Source organism: Protopterus annectens, chromosome 1.part0, assembly GCF_019279795.1.
Source record: "Protopterus annectens isolate FY-2018-M chromosome 1.part0, PAN1.0, whole genome shotgun sequence".
NCBI lineage: Eukaryota > Metazoa > Chordata > Ceratodontiformes > Protopteridae > Protopterus > Protopterus annectens.
In genome coordinates, this window is record NC_056725.1 from 948480199 (window position 1) to 948504134 (window position 23936).

Genomic DNA, 23936 nt, shown 5'->3' on the forward strand with positions numbered 1-23936 from the left:
GGATCTAACTAGCTCATCAGATGCGTCAAGATCTACATCAAAATCTCTGGCTCACTGCTCTTCCTCTCTCACCCTGGAGATGACCCCTTCTTGAATCTACACTCCAGTTCTACAATAGATCTGCAAAGGAATTTCAGACCACCCTCTACCTCATCATCTCTCAGGTTATCTAGGAGCTTAACTGAAGGAGATGTGGAAAGGACAATGTGGAAGGTTCTCTGGGCCCATATTCAATTGGGAGCTTTACTGTCTCTATCTCCCATCAGACCTTTGAGCCTGCCATCAGTCCCTATCCAATTGTTGACTCCTACTCTGATCCGACCTTTGGTTTTAAAGTTATCAGACCTGAGCATCCCACATTTGTCTGAGTTGGATCCAAAGGACTGGCATTCTTTGTCTCCATTGATGTCTCTGATCCAGTTGGTGCTGATTTTGCCAGAGCCAGAAGGGTCTCACAGCCAAAGCTTCAGAGCTGGATCTGGGTGCTTGGGTTTGACTCCACTGTCCTCTTAGCCTTTTCCTCTTGGAGCCTCAGCACTGGAAAGCACGGCTCTGACTGTTGCCTCTAGGCAGAGTCTTGGTGATGTTTTTCAGACATCCAGGGCAGTTGTCTTCAACTCCTAATAGTATGGCCCTTGCTTCTTCTATGTCTTCTGCCTTTGAGGTAATAGAAAGAACTTTCTCTAGCATTGTGGAAAAGACATACTTGGCCCACTCAGGTCCACCTCTTCCACAACTGTCTCCCATGGTGTCAAAGCCTTTACATCCTGTCACATTGGGACAGTCGTCCCATTCAAGCCTTAAGAAGATCCTCATTCAGAACTCAGCTCATACTTCTGAGTCCTCTGCAGAGCATCTTTCCAGAGAGCCACCTCAGAAGCATCCATGTAAGAGGAAGCACTTTGATTCCCAACAGAAATCCTTCACAGAAAACACTGACTTTGATGATGGGGAAGGGTCCCCCAGATCACACCTTGAGGATGTCTCCTTCGGTGAAATACTCAAACTTTTGAGACAGAAATGTGATTGGTCTTCTATCCCCCTCCTTCCCAAGAGGAGTCTGTATTTCTGGAGGCTTTCAAAGCCAACTCAGCTATGTCCTGCCTAGTCCACTCAATAGACAAGATGGTAGACCTCATCTCCCACCAGGCTTAAAGGATCTGGATGTCATGAAGCCAATCCCCAAAAGACCTGATAAATACTTGTTGCAATGAATGATCAGGCCCACTGGAGCAAGGGTTCTTCCATTAGATGCTATTGTGGTAATAGCGGCTACTAAGAAAGAACTTGTTGAACACAGTTCTTCTGCCCATCCCTCTAACAGAGAGTCTATGGTATTGGACAGGTTTTGGAAGTGCATTTATGCTTCAGTGATCTTCACTGTAAGGTTACTGAACTGTTTGGCACATGTCACAAGATTTCAGAGGGACTAGATCAAGGAGTTTTCCAATACTGTCTCTGGGTCCATGTCGGTGGAGGACAAAAAGAGTGTTTGTTCACAATTGGCCATCCTATATTCCCTATAAAATGGCTCTATGAGACTCATTTCCCTTGCCTCATAAGGGGCTTCTTAGAAACCCCCAGGTGTAGGAATTGCTGTGAGATGGCATGACTGGATATGCCTCTGTGACTTTGTGGAATCCTTCAAGTCATTGTTAATCAATACTCTTTTTGATGGATCTACCTTATTTGGTCCGAAGGTTAAAGAAACCCTGTTTAGGAGTGAACAAGATGGGAGGACCTTATCCGCTGTGAGAATACATTTTTCTGCACTTCAAAGGGCCTTTTCCTAAAACCAGAAAGGTGGTTCGAAAATATGGTTCTTGAAGTTAGAAGGCTGTTCCAAGGACTTCTTTAGGGACAGGTCTCTCTGTGGCATTGGGAGAAACTCCAATAGCAGATGATGTCCTCATGGCAGAGGAGGCCCACAAAACCAGGGTTTCAGAGGTCCTTTCTCTGAGAAGCTTTTCCAGTGCTCCTGAAGGATTGCCTGACTGCTGCACTCTGGGGACAGTTGGGGAGCACTTATCCCTGCATCCACAGACCTGGACAGCCATCACCAAAGACTCTTTTGGTGCAAAGGATTATTTCCAGAAGCTACTACATATACTTTTTCCTACAGCCCCAACCAATTTACAAAACTTCCTGACATTCAACCCAGTCAGAGAAAAGCTGCAGCCATAGAAATAGAAAAACTGCTTGTCAAAAGAGATATCCAAATAGTCCCCCCAGACGAACAATGATTTGTAACTTACTAAAGCTTCTTTTGGTGCCAAAGAAAAACAGGGACCTGAGACCAATCTTGGATCTCAGCAACTTAAACCAATATGTCAGATGTTTAAAGTTCTGAATGGTCATGATTCAGTCCTTTCTGTTGCTTTTGTGCAAGGGCAATTCAATGTGCTTGATAGATCTCCAAGATGTGTACTATCACATCAAAACAAACAGGCAATTCAGGAGATTTCTTACTTTCTGGCTGAGAGCCAGACATTGCCAATTCAGAGACCAGCCCTTTTGTCTCACCATGACCCCAGGGTGTTCACCAAATGCTTGGCATTGGTTGCAGTTCATCTGAAACTGCTGGGATTCTGGGTGTTTCCATAGTTTGATGACTGGCTCACCTCTGCTGCCACCAAGCCTCTACTAATTCAAACCAGGGAGTACTTGCTCCAGTGGGCATCACAGTGAACTATGCCAACTCTCAGCTCTGCCACACTCAAGTCTTGGAGTTCATTAGTGCTTGACTGGACATGGTGATCAAATTGCAAGCTTACCTCACTGAAGAATCAATACCTTACAGTGTCAAGCATCCCACATCCTCTCCTTTCCTCCCCACCAGTTGGTATTACAACTCTTAGTATCTGTGGCAGCTTCCATAACTCTAGTATCCCTAGAAAGATATTACATGAGGGTACTACAATAGATACTTGCAGTCCAGTGGTCTATAAGACAACAGTCCCTATCTATGTCAATATGGATTACAAGAATTTGTAAAGAACATATTACCTGGTGGATCACCACAAAAGAGGTTTCTCTGGGCCACCCTTTTATCCTTCCACCACTCACATCCACAGTGACTACAGATACCTCTCAACTAGGGTGTGGGGGAACATTACTTTGGCAGGACGGTTAAGGGTACTTGGTCCTAACTGGAGACCAGTGTTCACATTGGTGTCCTAAAAGTGAGAGCAGGCCTATTAGCTTTGCAGGCATTTCAAAATGCTGTCCCTCCAGGGGTGATTAACATCCAGATAGTATGTCAGTAGTATGGTATATCAGCAAGGAGGGGGATCCAGATCCTATCCCTATGTCTAGGGGCTATGTGAATTTAGCAGTGGGCGATCTCTTCCACTTTCTTTTGATAACACATACTCTGGGGAAGTTCAATGTGCTAGCAGACAAGTTGAGCACGTCCATCTTACTCCCTCACAAGTGGTTGATCTCAACCCTGTTGTGGCAGAAATAATTTTCTGTCAATGAGGCCAGCCATGCTTCTATCTCTTTGCTTCCCCTCTCAACTCCATGTGTAGCAGGTACTTCCCCCTGATTCCTCTAGAAGGGGTGTCACCAAGAGACTCTCTAGTTCATGATTTGCCCCTTGGGTACTTCTATGCTTTTCTTCCTACCACTCTTATTCCTATATTTGTACAGACAGCATCTTACTGGAAGTGCAATGTAATTATCATTGTTCTTTTCTGGCCCCAGCAAGTATGTTTTCCCTTCCTTTGGGCTCATCTGGTGTACCCCCTCCCACTTTGAGTTTTGGATCTGAATCAGGATCTACTTTCTCATGCATCAGGAAAAACTCACACAGGCATTTGTACCCTCAAGTTGACCTAATGGTTTCTCCACTTCCAGTGATGGATAAATAGTTCAGGTTTTCCTCTCTTGTCCTCTCAGAATGATTCTTCTAGAAAGGTGTATAAGAGTAAATAGAAAAGATTCTCCCATTTTGCTGTCCAGAGACAATTAGACCCCTTTTCATCACCCATTCCAGCAATTCTAGATTTTCTTGCTTCCATATTTAACAGTGGTGCTAGTTTTTCTACCATAAAGATTCATCATGCAGCTATCTCAAATTTCCATGCAGAATGGACCCGTTCCTCTTTGGCACCATCTAAAGCATGTAAAACTTTTCTTAAAGATACATTCTGACTCCAATCCTCCATTAATAACCCTTTTACACCCAGGGATTTAAATATACCTCTTCAAGCCCGACTCAATGCCCATTTAAATTTTTGCCTTGAAAACTATTTTCCTGGTTGCTATCACATTGGCCAATTGGGAAATGGAACTCCGGGCTCTCTGCTCTAAGCCATCTTATCTAATTTTTTAATGAGGACAGAATGTATCTCTGTATTAATCCTTCTTTTGTGCCTAAGGTGGCTTCAGAAACAACTATGAATCAATTTATTAACCTACCTGCTTTCTTTCCAAACTTTTCGAACAAAGGAGAATACATGCTGGACTTTTAGATGGCAAAGGCAACTTTGAGTCTTTCTCCGCAGAACAAAAGATTTCAGAAAATCAGACCAGCTGTTTATTTTCTTTTCCAAAGCCACATTGGATAAACCTGTCTCTAAAGTGACTTTGGCCAAGTGGCTCACTGATTGTATTTCTTTTGTCTATAATGAAAGTGGATTGACACTTCCTAAACCTCCTAAGACTCTTTCCACTAGATCTGTGGCCACATCCTCTGCCTTCTTGTCTAGAACTTCTATAGGTAACATTTGCCTAGCTGCCACTTGGTCCAACACTCATACTTTCATTATTCACTACAGATCTTACATTCTTTGTAGAAACATCAGCATTTGGCTCTGCTGTACTTTGGAATATCCTTCCTTGAGGACCACCCTGTTCTTTTCTTTAGCCAGGGACTCTGCCTCATCAGTTCAAAAACAGACAAAAAAAGTCAACATCAGATACAAAAGTTGAATACTCACCATAACTATCCATCTGTGTTGTCTGTTTTTCTCCTTCCTCAACTTCCTACCCTCCAACCCCCTTCCTTCTTAATTTTGTTATTCTTGTTCTAGTTCGACAAGAAGAGTGTTATACTGCCTGACTGCTGATGAGCTCCAGTTCTTTCCTCCTTTTTCTCCTTCCTTTATCCAGTCTTATTGGGATGTTATTGTAACGTGTTACTGTATAATTGTACTTTTTAGCTGCTATAGACAGTGGGGAGGGTAGACTCAATCAGAGGTAGTTTGCGATAGACAGGACGATTATGGGCAAGGAGAGGAGCTTGAGCTGTGGAGCCAAGTCTTTCGAGCTGGCTTAAGTCAGATCCAAGGTTGGATCCAAAACCCACTGGTTGAAGAAGGATGTCTACAGACAATGCATATGCATAGTTATGGTGAGTACATAAGTTTTGTTCCCACCATTCTTAAAGGTATCCTGCCATCAGTCCATCAGGAAATCATGGGAGATGTAAAGACTACATAGGATATAAAAGATGATTATGAAAATTACTGCTGCTGCAGCTGTAGCCTTAGCTATATGGGTTATATCCTGCCAAAGATATATCAGCTGACCAGCATTCTAACGTCTTTGCCCCCTTGCATAGGTTCTCAGGTTTCTGTGGTTCGAAGACCCTTCAATACCTTCTTGCTGTACCTAAGAATGATCCTTCTGGGCTACTTAGGATTGACAGTCATCTCTTTCTTCCAGTTTCTTCACAGTCCTCTTTGGGGACTTCCACACTTGTTTTTTTATAAACTTTCTACTGGTACTGTGCTTTCTAGACTGTCACTTGGCCCTGGTCAGGCAGTCAAATTTTTATACTTTTAGAGGTATTTCTTGAATTTTTCTAGCAAAAGTGCATTTACTTTTGTGTTTTCTTGAGACTGGTTTATATTTGAGGAAGTGTAAGTGTGTGTGTGTACTCTTTGTGAGTCTGACCAACTCCTTCCAGCTGTGCCTACTGTGAAATAGACATCTTTCTCAGCAGAAACATGGATTCACTTACCAGACTTTCTGTTCATTCTCCTGTACCTAAGAAAAGGAAATCTGCTAACAAGCCCTGAACTATACCATAGGTTCATTCAGGGTCTTCGACACTGATGGGTGACTCTGTAGTCAATTTGTTCCTTAGCCCATTCACTGGTTTCTCCAGGTCCCTCTGGTGTATTCCTTTCTGCCACCATGGACAGGGGTTAACCACGTCCTCACTGGTTGTTTATGTGTCCTTACCAGGCAGCGGAAGGCCACTTTCTTTAGGCATGTCTGTTTCTCTGGGAAGTTCTTACTATTGTGGCATGGATAAGAGACATTTTTCTTGGGTACAAGCACCATCCTTGAGTTGGTTTCCTTTTAAAGTTGATTCTAGGAAAACAACAAAAACTTAGACATATCACTTCAGACAACCATTTTTCTCTTGATAAAGACAAATTAATTACCTTGTCTAGGAGCTTATTACAGGCTTTGAATCCTTTGGGACATAATAGAAATTTAACTGTTAAAGATAATTCTTGTTCAACAGTTCCTGAGGGTCCTTCATCAGATGATTCTGATAAGGATGGAGACAGAGTTTTGTCTGTGTTTTTTCCCATTTCCCAGATTCTGAGTCCGAAGACAGTGACTTTTCATGTTGTCCTCTTGATGAATTTTCTTTTTCTGGGACTTTGTCCAGAGTGACTAACTTATTTTTGTGGGAACAACTGGAAGTTCCCTCTTCCTTAAGGAGATATTTTGACATATTTCAAGTGGATATGCAGCATTCTACTCCTATTATTCGAATTATACCAGCCTTGGGACATGGTTTTGACATAGCCTACAGTAACTTTGATAGCCAATTCTCAGTCCCTAAGAAGGTGGACAGATTTTATAAAGTTTGTCAATCTAACACGTATTTGTTTTTCTACCTCATGTCTGACCCAATAGCAATTTCTATCTCTTGTTCAGCTGCTACAAGTTTTCTTCCTTTTTCTGATAAGTATGGTAAAGTCTTTGACAGGTTAGAAATTTTTTTTCTTCTTCTACTCTAGCCTTCAGAATTCTGAACTATCAGGCTCATATGTTGAACTACATGCTGGCATGTGCTGGCAGTCTGAGGAACTTTTCTGTCACTCTGCCGTCAGAGGGTAGGTCCTTTCTGAACCCATTTATAGCTGCTGATTAACTAGTTTCTAAATATTAATTAAAGAGTATGTATAATTATGCTGACCCTGTCCAGAGCTGCATCTTTTGCTACTACTGTGAAGTGTTTTGGTTGAGTATGCAATAAGGATTTTTTGAGGTTGTCAAATCTGAGATTTTGAATGCTCCTTTTGATAAGGAGGTTTTGCTTGATCCTTCTGCTACACATGTACTCAAACAATTTGATGATGGGATCCTTCCAGAAAATGGGACAGTCCTCCACTACAGAATGACTATTGCAGCATTCTTCCCCTCCCACTTCCTTCCTCCCTGTCACATCTTCAGATCTATTCCAGAGTCTGATTCTCAGTATTCACCTTTGGCATCAGACTGTATATAAGACAAATGTGTTTTGAGAGTAGTTCAGGAGGGTTGTAGATGCCAGTGGGAAAACCCTACTTCTTTTTTGGGGGTATTCTTACCTTTTTGTCAAAGCAGGCATGTTTCCTGTTCTTTTAAGGCATCATAAAGCTTGTGCCCTTAGAAAACACAAGGAAGGGTTTTTATACAAGAATGTTTTTGATGATAAGAAGTATGCTTCCTGGAGACCAGTTTTCAACCTTTCCTTTCTCATCTTGTCTATAAAAAGTTTAAAGCCTGTTACCTTTCACTCCTCATTTGAATTTTTTTGGTAACTCTAGACTTGAAAGATCCTTATTGTCATATTCCCAATGTCTTAGAATCCAGAGCTTTCCTCAGATTTTCTGTTTCTGTGTCTCATTATCAGTTCTCAGGATCATCTATAGTTACAAGACTTTTCACCAAGTATACCTGGGCCATCTACAGTTACAAGACTTTTGACCAAATCTCTAGCTCCAATGATAAATTATTGCAGATTGCACTACATTAAAATCACACATCTCAATTATTTAGCTGACTTGTTCATCATTGAAGAGTTTTTTTTTCCAGGTGTCAGAAGTGTATTACTTAGATCAACAGTCAAAAGTCCTTTTTAGATTCTTCTCAGGAGAAGGCATTCTTAACTCAGGTAAAAGTGTACTTGTATGTGCAAATTTTCCACAGTTTCTCCAATTAGTCTTAGACTTCAGTCATAGAGTAGGTTCTAGGGTTCATGGCATCTGAGATTCTCATGATTTCTCTTGCAGGTTGCACATGAGAAAAATGCAATGGTTCTTAAAGACAGTTTGGACCCAACTTTCCCACCCACTGGATTTTTAGATCCCACTATTTGCATTTGTGAACAGAGAGCTTATTTGGTGGCAAGATCAGATTTTTCTAAATCCAGATCTGCAGTTCTGTATTCCTACTCCTATTCAGTCTGCAACAACAGGTGGCATCAGATTTTACATGGGAGATGTATCAAGTAGGGTAAAATTGCAGAGTCTTTGAACCAAAACAGACAGAGCAAAGAACATAAATGTGAAATAGAAGTTAGTTGTGATCTATATCATAGTTTCTCTTCATCATCGGCAGTCCCCAGGGCCTTTGCAGGTGATTATAGACTACACCACAGTGATGTGATATTTAAACAAATGTGAGGGAGGGGACCAAATCTTAACATCTATGCATAGCTCTCAACCTCCTTTCTCCAAAATGAGGAACATCAGCCCTCACAATGTGAGACAAATGGGCAAAATGTGGAACACTTACTAATGGCTTACTAACAACTTCAACTAGGAAGGTCATATGATGGCTAAAATATGCCGGTTTTACTTATAAAAATATATTTTAATGAATTAATATGATTCATATCTATTTACCCATGGCTAGCAGTTAAAACATTTTTGAATGTAAATGTGTGACAGACCCTTTCAATGAGGAACTTTGAGGAACATCCACTTTTTAAGACTCCAAATGAGGTACACTTGAGAGCTATGCATCTATGCAGGCTGGCTGTGGGGGCTTAAGAGACTCAAATTTGGCATGATCCACATGTCTGCTCATGGATCTTCCCTTTTCTTCTCAATTGGTGGTCAAGCAGTTCCTGAAATAGGTTTTGCATGTTAGACCACTAAGGAAACAAGTGGCACTTTCTTAGGATCTTAACTTTGAGCTGGAAAAGTTAACGTTGTCTTCTGTTGAACCAATTTATCAGACTAATTTACAGTTCATGACATGGAAAATTCTTACTTATTACTCAGTTATCTGCAAGATGAGTTTCTGAGTTTCAAGCTCTTATAGTGGGTGAACCCTATTTGGTTTTCCATAGAAATAGCTACCTTAAGAATAAATTCCTCTTTCATGCCAAAAGTATTTCCAATGTTTACTATGAGTCAAGCCATCAATGTCCCTGTTTTCTATCCCAAACTTAAAAATCAAGGAGAAGGGTTATTTCATGTGCACAGGAAACTCAGGTATTATCTTGATAAAACTAAGTCATTTAGGAATGCTGAGCAGCTGTTTATCTCCTGTAATGGGCAACCTGTATCAAAAGGACTATTTACACATGGTTGTCCCTTTCTAATGTTTTTTGTTACTTCCACCATGATAGATCACCTCCAGGCAAGGTCCAGGCTAATTCTAGTAGAACCATGTCTTGTACAGTGGCATACTGGAAAAGAGTGAACTCTAGAAGTATTCTAGAGACAGCTATTTTGTCCCCTGTGCATACTTTTGCAAAGCACTAGAAACTGGATCCTTTTTTAGGTCCAGAAAAGGCTTTGTTTGGACTATTCTCCAGGTCCTCCTGAGTCATACTACATAGTATTTTACTCTTTCTATGTGGCTTATGGTTATCCTGTTGGATAGGTTAAGCTATGGTAATCTACCCATATAGCTAGGGCTACTGCAACAGTGATTTATGATGTACATAGTAAAGCTAAGTTATATTTTCCATAACAGCGGATGTTCAATGAAATCACTACTTCAGTAGCTGCACCCTCACCCCATACCCCCTTTTTCTGTATATACAGTGGATATAAAAAGTTTACACACCCCTGTTAAAATGCCAGGTTTTTGTGATATAAAAAAATAAGTCCACAATAAATCAATTCAAAAATGTTCCCACTTTTAATGTGACCTATTACCTGTACAATTCAATTGAAAAACAAACAAATCTGTTAGGGGAAAATATAAAAAATGTACAATACGCTGGTTGCATAAGTGTGCACACCTTTAAACTAATACTTTGTTGTGTGTGTACACCCTTAAACCAATACTTTGTTGAAGCACAATTTGATTTAATTACAGCATTCAGTCTTCTTGGGTACACACCTGCCATCAATTAAAGAGACTCTGATTAACCCTAAATAAAGTTCAGCTGTCCTAGTAGGACATTTACTCAGTTGCCTGCTACAGAAAAATCCATGGATCACTGAGATCTTACAAAGCATCAAAGGGATCTCATTGTTGAAAGGTATCAGTCAGGAGAAGGGTACAAAAAAATTTCCACAGCATTGGATATACCATGGAAGACAGTGAAGACAGTCATCAAAAAGGGGAGAAAATCTGGGACAACAGTGACATTGCAAAGAACTGGATGTCCCTCCAAAATTGATGAAAAGACAAGACAAAAACTGGTCAGGGAGGCTGCCAAGAGACCTACAGCAACACTGAAGGAGCTGCAGAAATTTCTGGCAAGTACTAGTTATGTACTACATGTGACAACAATCTCTGGTATGCTCCGTATGTCTGAACTATGGGGTAGGCTTGCAAGATGGATGCCTTTTCTTACAGAGAAAAACATCTGGGCTTGGCTAGAATTTGCAAAACAATACATCAAGTCTCCCAAAAGCATGTGGGAAAATGATGGACTGATGAGACCAATTCCAAAAGGCACATTTGGCGCAAAATCAACACTTCACATCACCAAAAGGACACCATCCCCATGGTGAAGCATGGTGGTGGCAGTATCACACTTTGAGGTTGCTTTTCTTTAGCTGGAACTGAGATCTTAGTCAAGGTTGTGGGAATTACGAACAATTCCAAATACCAGTCACTTTTGGCCCAAAACCTTCAGGCATCTGCTAGAAAGCTGAAGATGAAGAAGAATTTCACCTTTCAACGTGACAATGACCCCAAGCATACATCCAGATCAACAAAAGAATGGCTTCACCAGAAGAAAATCAAAGTTTTGGAATGGCCCAGCCAGAGCCCGGATTTAAAGCCAATAGAAAATCTATGTGGTGACCTGAAGAGGGCTCTGCACAAGAGGTGCCTTCGTAATCTGACATATTTGGAGCACATTTGCAAGGAAGAGTGGGAAAATATTCCCAAGTCAAGATGTGCCATGCTGATAGACTCCTACCCAAGAAGACTGAATGATGTAATTAAATCAAAAGGTGCTTAAGCAAAGTATTAGTTCAAAGGTGTGCACACACAACAAAGGATTAGTTTAAGGATGTGCACACTTATGCAACCAGCATATTGTACATTTTTTATATTTTTCCCCTAACAGATTTGTTTGTTTTTCAATTGAATAGTACAGGTTATAGGTCACATTAAAGGTGGGAAAAGTTAAATTATTTATTGTAGTCTCATTTTTATATCACAAAAACCTGGCATTTTAACAGGGGTGGGTAAACTTTTTATATCCACTGTAGCTATGTTTTTAGATAAAGTTATAAGCTCCCAACTTTGCTTTTTATCAGGACAGTAGACTGTCTCCTTTTGAGGATCAAGAAAGTCCTGAAGGGTTTTGGCACCCAGACTGCTATTTTCTCCATTTGGATCTCAAACCACAGCCACCTGGGAATATGTATGTGGGGGGGAAGCAAAGACTATGGAAGACTGGTCATTATATCTTTGGCAGAATATAACCCATATAGCTAAGGCTACTGCAGCAGGGATTTCATTGAACATCTACTGTTATGGAAAGTGCAGCTTACACAATTGTACTCTATGCACTTACCATAGCCTTGTTGTCCTTCTCCATCCATCTCAACATTCCACCCTCCATCTCCCTTCCAAACTGACACAGTATGTTTTGCTTTATTTCTATGTGATCATAATGGGCCAAACCTGAAGCCAGTCATTGGGCAAGTCCTGTGCCACCAATGGCCCTTCTCCATTTGAGGTTCTTTTCTGGGAGAATTCTCATCTGTTTTTAGGGCAAACACTATCTGAGGTACTTTTGTTAGAGCCGTGCATTATGGGAGAGAGAAGATTTGATTTTATGTAAAATGCCATTTATTTATTTATTTCTATACTTAGGATCCTTAATAGTTTGGTTTGCCCTATTGATTTGCATTTCATCTGCCAGTAGCTCCATATTTCAGTAGATAAGGAAATGGGTCTCTTTCCTTCTAGTGATTCTTTAGGCAGAAATTTATATTTGTAGAACATAAACCCAAAGACACACAACTGGATCGAATAGCAAACAAAACTCTTTATTAGTAGAACAGTAAGCGCTTTTGCGTTGCACAGAATGCTTCTTCAGACTTAATAAAATTTAAAATCAAACTGCCATTTAAATAGCTCTTAATGCATCACATGACTAGTATAGTAATTATCTGTAATTAAAATAAAGGCTTAAAGTGATATACATAGCTGTCTATATCTCCAGGAACATGCAATCTATATGTATATGAGCATAGAATATATATATATAAAAATATAAATATATCATAATAGTTTATCTAAGAACCATGTACACTTTGTACTCTTTTAAGCATTGTGCTGATTGCAAATCTAGGAAGTTAGTTTATTTAGCCCAGTGCTCTAAATGTGAATCATTCTATATAGGGAAGACTAATAGAACATTAAGGGAGAGAGTAAGAGAACATTTATACGCCATAAGAAGAGAAGATGAGCATAATGCCTTAGCAAGACATACTGGCAGCAATGATTTAAGTCACAAATTTAGCTTTTTGGTCATAGAGCTTATTAGAATCAGTGCTAGACTAGGGAATATTAAGAACTATACTGAAAAGGAAGAGAATAAATGGATCCTGAGATATCAGGCAGATAAGGGACATGGCCTTAATGAAAAGGTTAGTCTGAAACCTTTTCTGAAAGATAGACCAGTGAACTGTTAGATATTTTATTTTATTTAAGTTTTATAGTTCTAGTTGTAGCTTTTAGCGTGGGACTATATATTACAATGTCAGTCTGTATTTTTGTGCTATTTTTGTGTTTTGGGATTTTTTGCTGTTCTGCACACTATATACATGTCATTACCTTAAGTTTTGAACTCACTACTTATAAGATATAATGCCAGTCGTTCTCTTAGTACCTATGTGTATATATATATATATATATATATATATATATATATATATATATATATATATATAGATGTTTTTCTTGTGATGATAGTTTAGTGCTTTTTGACATAGTGTTAGATAGACAGTTCAGTAATGAGTATGCCTTCTCTCATATACATATGTTTCATTGATATGCTGCCATCTAGTAAGTTTTTATTAGTATCTTTTAATAATTTATTTATATATATTTTATATATCTTTTATATGCATATTTTACAGTATTGCGTACATGGTTCTTAGATAAACTATTATGATATATTTATATTTTTATATATATATATATATATATATATATATATATATATATATATATTATGTTCATATACATATGGATTGCATGTTCCTTGAGATATAGACAGCTATGTATATCACTTTAAGCCTTTATTTTAATTACAGATAATTACTATACTAGTCATGTGATGCATTAAGAGCAATTTTAAATGGCAGTTTGATTTTAAATTTTATTAAGTCTGATGAAGCATTTTGTGCAACTAGAAAGCGCTTACTGTTCTACTAATAAAGAGTTTTGTTTGTTATCTGAGCCAGTGGTGTGCCTTTGGGTTTATGTTCTACATTTTCCTTTTGTACTACAGAGGCACTTTACTTTGAAGACTGAGTTTTTGCTGTGAGAAATTTATATTTACTAAATTATGCAAATTGCATTCTGAAGTACAAATTGAACTGATAAACACACTTTAAAAATAGGATTTAAAGAAGAAATATGATGAAAGAAAGACTGATGTTTTATTGTGTCTTAGTGTATTATGACATTTCTGCAAATTTGGTCAGCATTTCCTTTACATAACTACTGTGGGTAATAATGTAGTATGGCTTCAGAGGATATACATTTGTTGAGTTGTGAGTGACTTCACTTCTCATGACATTTATGTCTATTTTTTCCATTTTCCTGTGGTATTGCTCCCATGCCTGTCATACTTTATAGTACTTTAATCTTTCTTTGTAGTATATGTTTAACCTTGCTCACATTTCCCAGAGATCCCTAATACTGTAGTTGCCTTTGAAATTAAGTATGCTTATTTAGCTTGTCTGTTATAAGCAAACATGATGATGACATCAGTGAAGTGCACATGGAGAGTCTTTTCAGTATCATTCAGATAATTGCTTTTATAATTATTGCTTTACACACTTAAACTAGATAAGTTCTCTGTTATACATGTAGGAGGAGTAGCCGAGAGTCACTATATAGAAAAATGACTCATGAAATGCTTGTGGAGAAAATATTAAGTAGACTTCTAAAGTGCTTCAACAACTCAATATTTGCCTGCCCTAAAGCAGTAGCCTTTGGATAGGTAAGGTAGACAGTACAGAACTTATAACTAGGTGCTGCATAAACACTGGGTATGGCCATAGTGACAATCTCTACATTTATCTGAAGAAGGAAGTGTGGGCAAGCCTAAAATTCAAGCAAAATAAAGATTAAAGGAAAGTATCTTGAAGGACCATCTGTACTCTGTACTACGCAGCTCATCAATATTAACAAATATCGTTTCCAGGAAGACATACACCATGCACACCTCAGTTTACACTTTTTGAAAATCATTTATTAATTTTGTGCAAAGAGAAATGTGTTCTAGAATTTATGTTTTAATCTAACATATTCATCCTGGTTTATGGTTATACATTTTGTTAAATGACTTACTTTAGAATACTAGGATGGCTAAATTGATTTTTTTTGCTTAATTCTACACTTTTGGGGCTACAATTGTGATGGAAGTAAGTTGGCACGCAAGGAGGTGGTGTCCACTTCAGAAAATCCTGTTATACCCCAGCTTTCAATTACTAGAAAATGGAAATTAAAATCTAATAGGAAGCCTAATGTTACCCATAGTAAAATAATCAAATAAATCTGACATAATATAATCATTGAGTAAGCCAGAAAATCTAGCAAAATAAAGATTAGAGGAAAGTATATTGAAGGACCATTTGTACTCTGCACTGCACAGATCGTCACTATTAACAAACACCATTTCCAGAAAGGCATACACCATGTACACCACATTTTACACTTTTTGAAAATCATTTATTCATTTTGTGCAAAAAGAAATGTGTGCTAGAATTTATTTTTTAACCTAGCATATTCATCCTGGTTTATGATTATACATTTTGTTAAATTACTTACTTCAGAATACTAGGATGGCTAAATTGATTTTTTTGCTTACTTCCACACTTTTGGGGATGAGGGGCTACAGTTGTGAGGGAAGTAAGGCTGCATACAAGAAGGTGGAGTCCAGTTTGGAAAAATCTTGTTATACCCCAGCTTCCATTTCAAAATTTTACACAGTTCTACTTTTATTTGTAGTTGTATTAGTTAATGATCTACTGTCCTGCTTGGCACTGAAGACTGGCTTGTGTGGTAAACAATGTAAGCACTTCTGCAAGATAAAAAAAGACAAAAAGAATAGAGGTCTCAAAAAAATAACATTCCTACACTGTAAAGAAAGGAGAGACAGGTAACCTGGTTCCCCTGCATTTCAAATGGCTCACCCAATTAAACAACCATGACTTCCAGCTATAAGTTCCTGAAGTTAGAATCCATTAATTTCTACTCTGAACTCACATTATTTCATGATCCAGCCAAGTGTCCTTTAAAACACTATTCATATCCCAGGTCATCTTGAAGAAAATCTGGCTTCAGTGAGATCCAGCTTCCGAAAAAGGTAGGACTGGACTGAAGTTGGTATGTTTCTTTATGATGTAGATTTTGCACTTCTACCTTCATTTGTTGCTCTATAGGTTGCCTTTCTTATATTCATATCAGTTTCAGGTAGAAAAACCTTTCTTAAGTCTTTCTGCTTTTAGGCTGTCTTTGTAGGCACTCATCCCTTCCACAGTCATGGTTTCAGTCAATAAGTACCTGTATTGCAAGCAAATTTCCTCTGCAATTAGTTGTAACTAAGGAAACAATTATTTTGAGCTAGGATACAGAATCTGAACCGCAGACATAGTAAGGCATTATTACATTTAATGCCATTTGCTATCAAACAACAATTACTAGAAAATGGAAATTAAAATTTAATTGGAAGCCTAATGTTACCCATAGCAAAATAATCAGATAAATCTGACATAATATAATCATTAAGAAAAAGTTAATGAAATACTGTTTGTGTTGCTTGTTTATATGTATATTATGAAAAGAAAACATATAAGATAGAGTTACTGCTTCAAAAAATTGTTTAAGACTAATTGGAGCTTTTCAGACTTTTATTTAAGTTACTGACTAATTCTTACTATGCACTTACTGTAGCATTACATGTAATCTCAAGATATCATGACTTATTTGTTGTGTTTTTTATTACAGCCATGTGACTGCACACCAGAGGGATCTTTAAGCACCCAGTGTAACCCAGAAACTGGCTGCTGCTTTTGTCGACCTGAGTTTGGTGGAGATAAATGCAATGAGTGTAAGGCAGGATATCGAGACTACCCACAGTGCTCTCCATGTTCCTGTGTGCAATCTGGGGCAGATCCTGAATCCTGTGACCCTGTAACTGGATTATGTTCATGTGCCAACCAAATGGGGCAATGCACCTGTAAGGTACAGTAAATTTGAAATAACATCTCTGTTATGGTTAGCAAGTCTTATTATTCTAAATGTAGGACATACAGTAATCATGGCAAAAGAGCCTGTGTCTATGCAAAGATTATTTTGAAAATACAATGAGTTTAATTACTCAGGATTTCATTTTCATAGGTACCATGAGAAGTTGGCAGCACTATGCAGTGTACCACTATAAATCAGAGTAAATGAAGCATTAAACCCATAACCCAAAGCTGACTCAAAATAAGATCACAGTTTTATGTCTTATGATATATAGTTATTGTCAGTGATTAAGTGAGCGATGTCTTTCAGATATCCTGACATAAAAATGTCTTTAGTTAACAAAAAATATAAAAGGAACTGTGTCAGAAGAGTCACTTAAATGCTAATTGCAGAGTGAGGTGCCTTATACTCAGATGATGTTTTATTTTGAATTATTAATAATTACTAAAGAAATTACAAGTATTCAAAAGCTAATGATACCTTTAATCAGATGTGAACATGCATTGAGGGAATGCTTTTGCATGTTTTAAAGGTAGACAGTTTTGTATGATATAGTTGGAGTAGTTCCTTCCAGTCATTTAGATTGAATGAAGCGAGACCTTTCCATTTTCTTGTCAAGCTTGTTTTTCAGTAGCAAAGAATATCCAAAATATTTCTGATAAACTAATATAACCTTTATCTCTCATATTTCAACAAATAAAAATATTTTTTTAAAAATTCAAATGTACCTCAATTTAAACTGCCTTGTTCTTTAACCACTCCAGGATCAATTATAAACATGATCACTGCCAGACAAAAGGATGCCGTCATGGTAACACTGCAGATTGAGATTTCCCTATATTGCTTATTTGCTGCTTTCTGTCAAATGGTTGGTATAGACCCTAGTCCAAAAAACAACTTGAGTTTATTGAAGCAAAATGCTTGGATGGTTCATCCTTGTTCATAGGAATAATTGTAGTAAATTAAATTTTGTAAGCCATTTGATCATATTAAGATCCAGAAATGTATTCAGTTCATGGTAACAGATCCTGTACAGTGAGAAACACTGGGTCAACAGAAACCTTAAAATCTCCAGAAATATGAACATCTTCTAATGTGCATTTCCTTATTATATAAACTATGGACATGGTCCATTCTTTCATTTCCTCCCGGGCACTACTATGTTACTTTTAACTTTCTATAACCGTGGTTCCTTTTTACATTTAACTGCCTATGGTAATAGACAGCAACTTGCTGATAATATTCACTTCAGTACTGGCCTTCATGACTTTTAGTAACCTCTTTCCTTTTGTAAAAACTTGTATTTTGCCTCCTGGCAGTGACAACTTTCCTGCTTATGCCTCCATTTTCTGATGGCATGGTCATTGTTTTAACAGAATAACAATTCAAGACATTATCCATATCCATTGCCTGCTGGTACCCCACTTTATAGTTTACTAGTACACTTATGCTACTTTGGATGAGGTTTCCTATCAGTTTTTTGTATTTAGTAGTAGCTTTGGCATCTTCAGTACTATGTCTCAAAATATTTTCTTATAATCAGAGATCAGAAATAGTAACACTGTAAGGAGTAACATGACTGCAGATTGAGTAACAGTTTAATTCTATCTCTCCCAGTATGAAAGCAGAAACTAAACAGAGAAGGCAGTAGACTTTTGTGTTTTGTGTTTATGGGTAAATTTCAGTAACTGGCAAGTAAGTGTACTGCCTGAATGCCAGGAAAAAAGAAATACAGAGGACCTGGAAAAAATACATAAAAAGTGAAGAAGAAACACTGACTGGGAAAAGTTCTTCAGATGTTCAGCAAAAAGCAAAGCAACTCCAGACATGATTTCCCATAACCTACAGGAAAATAAAAGACAGCTGCACACAGACCTGGTTAAAATAAACAAAACACTGATGGAGTATATCAATACAAACAAAAAATGCTGGAAAAAATGAAAGAAGCTTTAAACAGAAATTTAGATGAGATGACAAAGCTGCAAAAATCAGAAACTGAAATGAAGAAAAGGGTAGATGAATATGAGGCTGCTCAGGATGAGATGTTTCAAAAAAAATAATAGAATTAGAAGACAGAGCATGTAGGGAAAACCTGAGATTTTTAGCTATACTCAAGAAACTGGAAGGAATAGCTTACATTACTTTTATGAAAGCACAAATAAGTAACTGGACTGGGACTGCTATTCCATATCAGGAGTTGTTAGCTGAAAGGGTACATCATGCATATATGCTCCAAATCTGGTTATGAGAAAGCAACCTAGACCTTTAATAGTAAAGTTGCAATCCTACCAGCAGAAGGAGTTGCTTTTGACAAAACTGTGACAAAAGGACAACATACTAAAAGTGGGAAACAGCAGAGTGTATCTGAAGAATGATTACCCATTGTACACCAGGCAGAAGAAGTGTAAATTCATTCCACTCTTCAGGGAATGTCAAGACACAGGCGTGAGATTCAAACTGGTGTACCCAGCTTTAAGGTATTCTTCCCTGGAGGGACAAATCATTTTTGATGAAGTACATGCTAAAGAGGAAATACAAAAGCTGGTCCAGCAAAAAGTGAAGTGTGAAACAGAAGGAAATTCTGCTTCTTGTTCTTATGGTCATACAGATCACAGAGAGACTGTACCTGTGAAAACTTTTCCACTGTTTCAATGGAAAATGTTGGAGAGAAGGAAGGTAGCATGAGAGTTGCCAAGAAGAATCCAGAGTACATTGGAAATGAGGCAGAGACAGGATTTGTGAGATGGAGATGAACAGTAATAAAACCAGTAACTTAATGTGAGATTACAATGCAAAAATTATATTTCTGAAATATGACAGAACAAGAAAATCTGGAAATATTGGACTTTTTCAGAATTTGTTGGACTTGTTTGGGACTGTAAAGCATTTGCACTACTTCATGTCATTAATGTTCGGAAAAATGTTTTGGGGAGGGGAAGAGAGTGGAAAAAGTTAACTGGAAGTAAAGAAAACATTTTTTTTTCATAATAGTACTATATTTGTAGTATATGGTTTTCTTTGCATGCTAAAGTAAGGTTTGCTCAGTTATTTTTAAGTGTAATGAGGATTGTAAATAGTTCTTTTCTTCTTTTCTTCATTTCCTTTTCTTTCACCCTGCTCTTTTTCTTCTTGTTCAGTTTTAAAATATGTGGGTACTGCAATGTAAACAAAAAAACCTGGTTAAAAGAGCATAACAAAAGAAAACTTAATGTGCTTTTTCTTATTCTTGCATGGGGAAATGAATGGATTAAGGACCTTAGATTAAGTAACACATTTTAAAAGAAATCAGTTAGATGGAAAAGAATATTGAATATTATGAGGCTTTTTTCTAGCAAATGAATGTATGCTTAGTAGCAATTCTGACTGTATCTCGCTCTCATGTCTCCATGGAAACAAAATGATAAAGAGAAATTGACTGTCTGGTTCTCATGTCTCCATGGAGACAATCAGATAAACAGAAATTGGTTACAGTCTGGTGGAGAGTGATTGGCTGGGGGAAAAAAGAAAAGAGAAACTGATTAGGAGGTAATGTTCTCTGAAAGCATGCAGGGGTTTTCCCAGCTGGAAATGCTATAAAGATAAGACAAAACCAGTTTGCGCTTAGAAGCATAAGCTGCACCATGCATCTTATCATGGATAACCATTATTTTAGGGTAACTCATGTCTGTGAGTGTAGCTGTCAGTTTGGGACATTTGTTCCTATTAGGAGGTTAAAACCTCAATATTTCAAGATGTACATAGTTTTCTGTGTTAGTATTAAATGAATAGGTTTTAAGAGGATATTTTTTTGTTTTGTTTTTGTTTTTTGTTTTTTTTTTTTTTGGTTTGTTTGTTTGTTTGAGAGCTTTCAATAAAATAAAAGGTTCAAATAGATATGACAATAAACAACTATATAAAAGTTCAACCTGCCAAACAGTGTATACATATAACACAAAAGCTGGAACTAGACATTTAACAAAAAAAGGTGTTATACATAAAAGGTGGGAATAATAATTTTTTAATACAATGATGCTTTCTGTAATGTCTTTAAATGTCAATGGTCTTACAGATAAATACAAAAAATAAAGAATACCGAACTATATTGAAAAATGTAGAGTGAAAATATCTATGTTACAAGAGACACACCTGGAAATAACTAAACGTGAATCTGATAAAGAAAAGTTTTCAGTATGGTTATTCAGCAGAATATCTGTGACAAAGGAAAAGAACAGTACTTACATTAATTGCAAGAGGAGCTCTAGTAGTGATAGAAGAGGGCAAAAAAGATAATAATGGCAAATTTGTAGAGCTAATAGGCTACTAGCAGGGAGGAATATTACACTGGTATGTATTTATATTTCACCTGCAATAACAGAACTTAAGAAACTTATGGGAGAAATAATCAGTTTTCAGCAAGGAATATTACTTACAGGTTGGGACTGGAATTTGATTTGCAGCAGTGAAGATGTGTCAGGGGGCCCAGAAGGGAAAGTATAATAAAGGAAGGTAGATTTTTGAAGAAATTTATGAAAATATTTGTCATGGAAGATGTGAATTCAGTAATAGTAGTTCAGAGTGAATTTACAAATTATTCCCCAAGATGTGAAAATGGGTCTATATTAGAACACCAAGCATTCAAAAAATCGAGTGTTCTAATATCGACCCATTTTCAGCGAATGCTGAAAATATCAAAGAAACAGAAAACCAATTTTTTTTCCTAGGGAAAGAATTTGGTTGTCCGCTTCTGTTGCTTCAGTATTTACAGTGCTATGGTGGAAAGTTACAGGTCGGGTAAAGTTAAGTGTGCGATTGTGTGGACATGAGAGTTAGTGTGGGTTAGCTGAGTTAGGGTTAGGGCGTGGGTCAGGTAAGTGTGCGATTGTGTGGAAGTGAGGGTTAGGGCAAGGTAGGTGAGTTATGGTTAGGGCGCGGGTGAGGTGACTGTGCGATAGTGATGGACCTTAGGGTTAGGGTTTGGGTTAAGGTAAGTGGATAGTTAGCGGTGTATGTATAGTTTAGTGTAGGGTTAGGTGTAAGAGTTTAGGTGTATGTGTGTGGATTGCTGTTTGTTTGGTGTGCTTGTGTTGTGTGTATGTGTTTTGGAACAGCAAGTTTTTTTCCCTAGGAAAAAATTCACTGTTCTGAATGTTCGATGTTTTTAATTTTCGATTGATAGGGTTAAATTTTAGAAAAGTCAACATTTTGAATGTTCGGTATTCTAATATAGATCCGTGAAAACTGGATTAGGTTAGACAGAATTTAGATTTCTCAGGAACATGTGCATTTAACTGAAGGTCTTGATACACACCCAAAAACTATTTCAGATCATGGGACAATAATAACTAAAAAAAACACAGGATAATGAAATAAAAATGAGATACTGCCCTTTCTCACTTACCTATTGAAAAGAGAGGAATTTCAGGAATGGGTAGTGGAGATTATTCAGGAGCTATTTGAGAGGATAGAAATTGCTTCTGAAAAATATGTCTAGGGAATGGGATAAAATTAAGGTGGAGTTTAAAAATAGTTTGAAAATAAAAGAAAGGGAGCTATGGTTAAGAAGTAACACAAATTATTTAGAGGGACTGACAAATGTTAAAGTATTGCAGAATAGAGGTAATCTCACAGAATAAGCAGTGGATCAAATGCAGAATGCTGAGCAGAAAATAAGGGATTACCTGGGTAATATACACAAAATTAAAAAGAATGCTGTTAAGGAACTGTTTTTTGATAACAACACTAGAGTACAAAAACTTTTAGCACAATTACTCAGGCAAGAGAAAGAAAGGGTTGTCGCAAGTCTTAGGGAGCCTACAACAAGGAAGGTAATGAAAGATCCTGTAAACATATTACAAATATTTCAGAAATTCTATGAAAGTCTGTATAAAGCAGTAAAATATGAAAATCAAGAAAAGATACAACTGTAAATGTTTATGGAAGAATTAAATATGCCAGTGTTAGAGGTAGTTGAGGCTCAATTACTAACGGTTCGGGTAGGAGGAGATGAGATAAAATAGTGATGTATAACAAATCTACAGGAAAGTCCCCAGCAATAGATGGTAATCCTGTGGAAGTTTGGAAGCTAGGAGGGGAAAATGATCTGGAAGGCTTCTTTAACAGTATTTTAAGAGAAGGAGAAGTGCCAACATCTTGGAAGAAAGCATTGGTAGCTGTAATACCTAAAGATGGGGGGATGACAAGAGTTGAGTGAGATAAGCTGATTCTTCCGGTAAAGCAGGGCAGATTATGGTTACCTGATTTGAAAGGATATTTCAGCACTACACAGTTAAGGCTCCTATACATAGCACAAGTAGAAAACTATAATTTCGTACAGAAATAATTATTTTTTTATTTGTCTGTTTCTCTCCTTTTCTGTTTATGATAATTATTGTGCTTTCCTCGGTTTGACTGACTTATTTATATCCCCAGTTTGATGAAAGTAAGATATGTATGCTTTTAAAAGACTAGGTTCTTATTTAACTAGAATCTGTAAAAAAAAAGTTCCAGCTCTCATAAATTTAGAGAGGGAGTTACTTACCAGTTTCTAGATACCTGTTTTGTTATCTAGCTTTAATAACTAACCTTTTGAATATAGCTTATTCTAAGATATATATGCACAGGTCAGTAATCATGAACTTTGGTATACATTTGTAGTTCAAATGCATTGTTCTATCTAGGTATACATAGGTATAGCTCTATATGACTAACACACAACCACCCTTAAAATATGTACCTAGATATGTGAACTCTTTCCATTTTGTTGTGATCACCCTTGCATATGTATTTAAACATTTTTATTGCTGACAGCAATTTTGCAACCCGTTACATTATGTTTGCATAACAGTATATAGGGATCTGAGGTATTCAAACCTACTTTGTCTGTGTATCTATAGCGTTTGCTGTTCAACTGTTGCATATTACTGTGTTATCTGTACCATTTATACATGTTCATGTTTATAGTTGTCCCTAGCATAATATGTACAGAAGTCAGATATTAGTAATTTCTTCATTTGTTATTGCCAGGACTTGCAATACCTGTTCTTATTAATTTACAGAGAGAGTTACTAGTTTTTGGATAGCTATTGCCTCCCTAG

General features: G+C 37.3%; 1 protein-coding gene across 13 annotated transcripts in view; it reads left to right on the plus strand.

Moving 5' to 3' along the window:
• The window catches only part of LAMA2 (laminin subunit alpha 2), a 4753606-nt gene that overhangs the window by 3030391 nt on the left and 1699279 nt on the right, over window positions 1–23936 (plus strand). For all 13 annotated transcript variants that reach the window (XM_044064325.1, XM_044064371.1, XM_044064344.1 and 10 more), the window contains one exon: window positions 16621–16857. In XM_044064325.1, the coding sequence (XP_043920260.1) occupies window positions 16621–16857 (237 nt within the window). The remainder of the gene's footprint in view (window positions 1–16620; window positions 16858–23936) is intronic.